Source organism: Ornithodoros turicata, chromosome 9 (genome assembly GCF_037126465.1).
Source record: "Ornithodoros turicata isolate Travis chromosome 9, ASM3712646v1, whole genome shotgun sequence".
Lineage (NCBI taxonomy): Eukaryota > Metazoa > Arthropoda > Arachnida > Ixodida > Argasidae > Ornithodoros > Ornithodoros turicata.
Window position 1 is genome coordinate 13,573,402 of NC_088209.1, and position 7,603 is coordinate 13,581,004.

Here is a 7,603-nt window from a genome sequence, read left to right on the forward strand (position 1 = left end):
CGTAGAGATACGCATAGGACATTCACACAGTGTTTAAAAAGGAACATTTCGTGATTCCGGACGTGAGCTTCGGATTACGAGGATATCCTCAGGACGATATGCGTTGTCTGCGGTGGCACTTTGCGCGGAACAAGGTGTGTGTCCGCGCTCGAGGGGTGTTCTTTTTTTGTGAACACCATAAAGTGCCTTCATGCGAGCGAAGTTCAATAAACCTCTACCAGAGAAACGTCATCATGACGTTGGTAGACAGACTGAAACCGAAACAAATCGGAAGGGGAGAGCTGGGTTCCACGAATGGACACTTGTTCGCTGCCTCCTATTTAGAGAAAAGTAGGACCGAAGGTCACGTCCATTTCAGGGACCATCGTAACCCCCTCGAGACCGCGGCTTTCCATGGCTTTCGGGCGCGACCCTGTTCGCCTCTAGCTTCGAGCGTAGTTCAATTCTACCACATTGGTGGCGCTGTCGAACACTATGACGTCATTTGTTTACGAACAGGGAGAGGTCTATTCTACGGATCATGTGATATCACGTGGACGCTATGATACAAGATAATTGTTTCGGACCCTCCTTCGTTTTAGTTGTCGGACCCACGACTCTAACGAGAGATCCGGAAGAATTTCGACGTGAGCTGCACCAGCTGGCGGTCCATGGAGGAGGAGATTGCCCAGAAATGTCCATATCAGCTGTGATGGAGGCTGTCAAGTTAAGCCTTCCTTCTTCCTACATCTACGTGTTCACGGATGCCAGCGCCAAGGACCACCACCTTCTCGATGAATTGCTGGACGTGATACAGAAGAGAAAGAGCAAGGTACATATTGTGCATAGTAGATCGTTTACGTCACTCCATATTCAGCGCGTCAGCTGCTGCTGCTGAAAATACGCGCTTAGAAATGAACTTCACCGCATAGCCAGCTCCTAGCCAACTATAATCTCGAATGATATCGTTATCTGCCCTGATTTGTTGAGAACGTGAGGCGTACGCCTTTTTTGTGCCAATTATGAACAGCATCAGTGTCACAAAAAGGGGCTACACTTCCCGTTTTCAAGAAATCAGGCCAGATAACGATATCAGCGTGCTCTGGGGTCAAGATCAATTTTAAGAGTGTACGAAAAATAGGACGCTCCACAGCCGATAAGCATTGCGAATGATATCGTTGTTTCTGCTCATTTGTTGAAAGTGGAACCGTGTGTCCTTTTGTGACACTTTGTATTTCCGTTAACAATATACTCACGCGGGCGACATCCCCCGGGAATATTCTAGAGGAGGAAAAAAAAAAAAAAAACTGCTCACGAGGGTGGAAGTTCTGTTTTTCGTTGAGCATTCAGGGCACCGGAATGTCAGGACTGACGTATATTGCTCACGTAGCAGACGACGTCTTCGGACCTCTCGTCTGCTACGGAATATCTTGCGTCTGAGCCACGGGATATTCCTGATGTTAAGGAGAGCATGAAAAGATGTGACATTGAGCGCGCTCACTCAAGGACAGCAGAAAGTTGCGACGTTTTGCGTGCCTTCTGCTAGAGCACTCTTTGGAATGTCGCTGACCTGAATACGCGTTAATTGTCAGAGAAAGCCTCGCGGTTACCTCCCTTCATATAAGTTAGGATCAAGGGTATCATTCTCTTCAATATCTGGCCCTGAGCGTGCTATGCAGTGAAGCCTCCCCGCTTGCTGTGTGAGCGGTTGTTGCCCCAACCTGTCCTGTTTGTGTATTTACACGAGTGACGTGCTCACGGAAGATTCTAGTGGGAGAAAAAGCAAAACCAGTGCTCGCGGAGCTGAAGTTCCGCAACGTGTTATGTTGAGCATTCACACAGCGCGGGAATAGCTGGGGTGGCGTAATGCGGACTTAACAGACGACGCTTAGTAGATAACATGACAGCAGATAACGTCCGAGTCTTCCCCCGTCGTCTGCTACGGAATACCTTCTGGCTGTGCCGCAGGATATTCCAGGAATTTAGCAGTGCACGTGAAGGTGCGACTCCCAGCGCTCGCGCTAGCGCGATACAGCAGAAAGCTAAGACGTTGTTCGCATCTTCCGCTGGATATATTCTGAAGAATGTCATTCGTACGAATACACGAACGTCGGAAGTCAGATAATAGGTTTGAAGTGAGCAAAGGAAAACATTTGTGGAGACCGAGACTTAGGGTACAAAAAGGGAAGTTACAAATAGACTAGAACGGACGCGACCGTACCTTTAAAGGGGCCCAGAAGTTCAAAGACTGCTCTTGACCGAATGAAAAACATCGTTACCTTGACATCTATACAAAAGGAACGGGAGTCATTCGTTGCTTCGTCCGTGATTTAGGAGCGAAAGATCCTGCAATGTAGGCTTTCCATCTCTCTCTCTCTCTCTCTCTCTCGCCTTTTCGAGACTGACGATCCGGATCACTCACTCATTGGGCTCTGCAAACGATTTGTCCAATCATCGCGGAAGATTGTTTGAGGAGACCAATCCGGAGGCCTCTCCGCATTGTCGTCCGTAGGGAATGGAGGGAAGGCGTACATTGCAGTTTCTTTCGCTCATAAATCACGAAGGACACAACGGGTGAAGCTCGTTCCCGTTTTTCTTTCTTTTGGTTGTCGACGCCGAGGTAACAGAAACTATTATTGCGCAAGGAGAAATCTTTGAACTCTAGTGCCCCTTTAGCCTTCCTTTTGCACTAGCTTAAATAGTTTAAGTTTTCCTTGATACTCGGTCTTGTCCACTTCTCGTACTTTTGTAGCCTATATCACATCGCTGTCGTCTGAACTGTCATCTTGCAACGTACATACACAGGCATGTATACATTTTGTATACATTTTCTTATTCGTTGTTTCAGGTTGTGTTCGTCATGACAGGCGATTGCGGTGACCCTACAGCCCCAGGCTACGTGGCATATAAAAAGATTGCTACGACCAGTTCCGGTCAGGTCTTCCATCTGAATAAGACAGACGTCGATGAGGTAGCAATCTACCAACACGGCTCTGTTCTATCTTTTAGGCCTCATTGCTGTCCTTCGCAGGTTCTAGACTTCGTCAGGGAGTCAATGCAGCCAAGCAAAGTGAACTTGGTGTCGCACGAGGCCTCTGAAGAAAGAAAAGTTGACCTCAAGCTCAACGTAGACAGCAGTCTGGACGAATTCACTGTATCTGTAGCAGGGGACAAACCGACGCTTTCGATAGTAGACCCGCATGGTAACACTGATCGCCATATACCGGCATATCTGACTGATTAAAAAAAATGTTGTTCTCTTCCCTTAGGGTATAGACTAGAGAGAGGTACAGATTTCAAGGTCATCCTTCACCTTGATAACGTGCTCGTAGCTAAGGTTAAAAGCCCCAAGCCGGGAGAGTGGACGCTTGACGTGGGTAGTGACGGAGAGTACACGGTGCGGTCTACTGGACTAAGCGAGGTCAACTTTGAGCACGGATTCTCCAACGGACCAGTAAAGTCACTGGCCGAGACGCATCATAGACCTCTAAAAGGTGACGCAAACACTCTTAAAAATGAACTTCACCGCATAGCACGCTCCTAGCCAACCATAATCTCGAATGATATTGTTATCTTCCCGGATTTGTTGAAAACTGGAGGCGCACGCCTTTTTTGTGACACTTATGCGGTTCATAATTGTCACAAAAAAGGCGTACGCCTACCGTTTTCAACAAATCCGGGCAGGTAACGATATCATTCGAGATGATGGTTGGCTAGGAGCGTGCTATGCGGTGAAGTTAATTTCTAAGAGTGAAGGACTACATTGAAGTAACCAATTTTTTTTGCAATAACGATTTTTGCGTTGCCAATTTGGAATGTAGCGGGATCGCTACTCCGCCATAGAAAAAAGTAGCGAATACGATAGCGGCGCTACGAGTAACGCCTCTATGTACAACACTTCTCACCTGTCATTGGCCGTTACGTGAAGAGGGCTCGAATAACATAAATATATGTTACGCACCCTCAACCAATGGTCGAGCTCTTGATCTTTCAATCTTCGTGATAAAGTAAATAAATCATGAAGAGTGCAGGGTCGAGTGCTCGAATGTTGATTCATATGATCTTCTCAGCACTTCATCGGTTCTGGATCTCTATCGGTTGGGGGCACATCTGTGTTCTTGACACTTTCTTCACGTGACGAACAATGACAGGGAGACACGAAGTAATCTACCTCGATTAGTCATTACGTGGAGAAGGCGTGAGGGTCAGAAACGAATGTCACGCGCCCTCAGAATAGAATAGAATAGAATAGAATAGAATAGAATAGAATAGAATAGAATAGAATAGAATAGAATAGAATAGAATAGAATAGAATAGAATAGAATAGAATAGAATAGAATAGAATAGAATAGAATAGAATAGAATAGAATAGAATAGAATAGAATAGAATAGAATAGAATAGAATAGAATAGAATAGAATAGAATAGAATAGAATAGAATAGAATAGAATAGAATAGAATAGAATAGAATAGAATAGAATAGAATAGAATAGAATAGAATAGAATAGAAATAGAAATAGAAATAGAAATAGAAAGTTAGAAGATGGAAACGTAGGTCGGCATTGGTGCGACCAGCTGGTGTTACAGGGAGACACAAAGTTATCGACCTCTATTACTTTGTGTCTCGCTTGTCATTGGTCGTCATATGTGAAAAAAGATGTGAATTACGTGAAGACGAAGTGTGGATATTAACACCTGCCGCTGTGTTCCCTGCTGTCAACAAAATGGGGGCGGGGACGATGTCATTCGGGACGACGGTGGTTGGATAGGAGCGTGCTATGCGGTGAAGCTCATCTTCTGTGAGGCCAATAACGGCGAGCCGATCCTACCATTCCCCCCGCCCCCTGCCCTTCATGTTTAAGTGTGTGTATCTGCTCCTCAACAGGACAATTTGTACGTCGGGTCACTTCTGTTCATGTGTTCACTTTGAAAAGGAGGGGAGATATTACCCACAGACGAAGGGAAAGAAAAATATTATTCACTACAATTTTTCCAAGTGACACCTCAAATTGAACGCAATATGCTCTCACGTTGAGTAGAGTCTCTAAATGGAGTATACCCCTTCACTCTTGTCACCCTTACTGAAATTGGTAACTATAATTGTTCCTGTAATTATTCCTCGAACATCATGGCAACTTCATCCATAGCTGTCTTGCTGACATCTCTGTTAGTGGCCCCCCAAGAGTGCAGTTTTTCGGATAAAACTTAAGCACTTTAAATTTCCGACTCTCGTATAGCTCACAGAGTTTTATTTCGAAAACAGAGAATACCAGTTATATCGAAGTATATATGTTATCTATAGTTATATCGTTGCTGTGTGTTTTGTTGCTGTTTTCGCCGCCCCTAATGTTGACCTACCGACTCCGCTGACTGTCCACCATCCATTTCAGCGTCGTTCATTGTCCCATCATCATGTCACGTCTCATTCCGACCAGGGGCTGATTAAAGGGTGGGGGGCGACCGCCCCACCCCATGAAACCAAGGCCGTCCTCGCCACGTCAAAATGCAAGGTTTTCACGACCCATGTCGTCCGGACTTTGTACACGTTTGGATCAGCGGAAAAATAGAGGTTCAATTGATTTTCTGCAACAGTGAAATTTGTCATCTTCAGTAGTCATTTTCTTTAAATTTATTTGAAGTAACTTCAATTCCTTGAATTCAGCTTCGAAATTTGGCAGGTCAACCCCACATCTTCTCGACAGAAATGAAAAATCGATGTGAAACTTCGTCAAACTGGCCATGGACATCGCTCGTAATGAAGTCCAAATGACATGATGCGTGAAACATACTGTAGTGAGACTATTTGGCAATATGCTCTGATTTATGCGTATGGTCTGACGAGAGCCTAACAAGAGAGCCTAACCGTTTGTCGTTTTTCTGTCCCCTACACTCTTAAAAATGAACTTCACCACATAGCACTCTCCTAGCCAGCCATCATCCCGAATGACAACGTTCTCGCCCCTGGTTTGTTGAAAACGGGAGGAGGAGCCTATTTTGTGCCGTGCATATGGCACAAAATAGGCTCCTCCTCCCGTTTTCAGCAAATCAGGGGCGAGAACGTTGTCATCCGGGATGATGGTTGGCCAGGAGCGTGCTATGTGATGAAGTTCATTTCTAAGAGTGTAGTCTCTGGTTTTTAAGTTATGGATCTATACCACCAGCTCGCTAGCTACCTCTCTATCCTCTCGTTATCGACTCCATTTGTGTTTGTCCACAAGAAACCGCTCCGTTGTACAGCTGCACGGTTTTTTTTTCGGGGTTCTCGGCATTGCATCGTGTCTTCCAGTCGGTCCTTTACATATTGCGGTGTGTAAGATCTACATCCAGATAGGGCAAACAATTTATACAGTTACGAACTGCGAATGATACCGTTATCTGGCCTGATTTGTTGAAAACGGGAGGCGAACGGGAAGGCACGACACACGCGGAAGTTACCACGTACCATGCAGTATACCTGCGCTGCTGTTGACGATGACGATGATGATGATGGAGAAAAGAATCCCAGGCAGCACAATGCACTAAAAGTCGAGTGCAATAGGGGTGGACGGGTAGGTGGAAGGCCTTGAACGCACTCATGAAGCTAAAGAACATTGATAAGACACATACCGTCCACCCCCATTGCACTCGACTTTCAGTACATTGTGCTGTTTGGGATGGAGGCAGAACATTGATTGTCGCCGCCTCCATACGGAAGTGTTAAATCCGCCCCTGATGCCGCCCACCGCGCTTCGGGGTAGCGGGCCGCACCTGATGTACGCGAACTTCCCCATTCATCATCATCAATTTATCTACTGTCGCGGAATGTCATTCATGGATGAACTTGACAAATCTGCTTGCATGTTATAGGAACACCAACGTACGTAGTTGTGAGCGCAAAAGACTACGGAAAGCCTAAGCAGTCGGTGTTCACCAATTTGGAATTACTGGACGTCCACGGGAACAAACTCAAAGCGATTCCATTGTATCCAGTTTCAAAGGGCATGAACCTTTACAACGCCAACTCTTTTGTGCCTCCTGACGACTTCTTCTACCTCAAGGTGTGAACGCTTTCATTCGCATTGTTTAAGGAAGTAGAGGAGCGAACGCATTGTCAAACCTGAACATCCCCATATCGCTCTTTTATCGATCAATCAATCAATCAACCTAAGCACACTTCAGTCTCATTGTGCTTTGCATTGTGTAGGTTGTCGGGGCAGACAATGAAGGATTTCCAGTTGAGCGAATAACTCCAACAGCTATCAAGCCTCAGTTGTTAGGTAAGTCGTTAAGGCGTATCTTCGATGCTGATTTCAGCTGATAACAAAATGCCTTTGTTTCTATAGATTTACCTGAGGTGACGACAGAGGCTCTCGTTGCTGCGAATACCGGAAATGACGTAATACTGGGGTGCCGCGTTCGCTCCCTTCTTCCTTTTACGGCGTACTGGCTCAAAGACGGCATGCCAGCGTCGGAACTACAAACATATATGTGAGTCTGCTATTCATTCACGGTTAATATTGCGTATATTTGGATTCAGTACATTTACTCTTTCATTGCTCCCTCTCGCACCTCCTGAGGCATTCGACGGAAGTTGTTCTTCGCTTGGCCAGGGTCTCCACAAAAGATCAAGGACTGTATGCTTGCAA

At 45.7% G+C, this 7,603-nt stretch overlaps 1 protein-coding gene and 1 long non-coding RNA gene across 2 annotated transcripts; both read left to right on the forward strand.

Moving 5' to 3' along the window:
- Nucleotides 1-2,063: 2,063 nt before the first annotated feature.
- Nucleotides 2,064-3,523, forward strand: LOC135369404 (hemicentin-2-like). Its single transcript, XM_064602997.1, has 4 exons — nt 2,064-2,114; nt 2,828-2,950; nt 3,011-3,182; nt 3,249-3,523. Exons 1-4 carry the CDS (start codon nt 2,064-2,066, stop codon nt 3,521-3,523), a joined length of 621 nt encoding a protein of 206 aa, XP_064459067.1.
- Nucleotides 3,524-6,956: 3,433 nt separating this feature from the next.
- LOC135368160 (uncharacterized) lies at nt 6,957-7,603 on the forward strand. Its single transcript, XR_010414708.1, has 4 exons — nt 6,957-7,015; nt 7,162-7,234; nt 7,301-7,445; nt 7,535-7,603. It is a non-coding gene; the product is annotated as an uncharacterized LOC135368160 (long non-coding RNA).

Coding starts and splice junctions, on each gene's coding strand:
- LOC135369404 (XM_064602997.1), top strand. CDS start 2,064: ATGTCATTCGTACGAATACACGAACGTCGGAAGTCAGATAATAGGTTT. Junction 2,115..2,827: donor AGTCAGATAATAGGTTTGAA/GTGAGCAAAGGA, acceptor TCGTTGTTTCAG/GTTGTGTTCGTCATGACAGG. Junction 2,951..3,010: donor ATAAGACAGACGTCGATGAG/GTAGCAATCTAC, acceptor TGTCCTTCGCAG/GTTCTAGACTTCGTCAGGGA.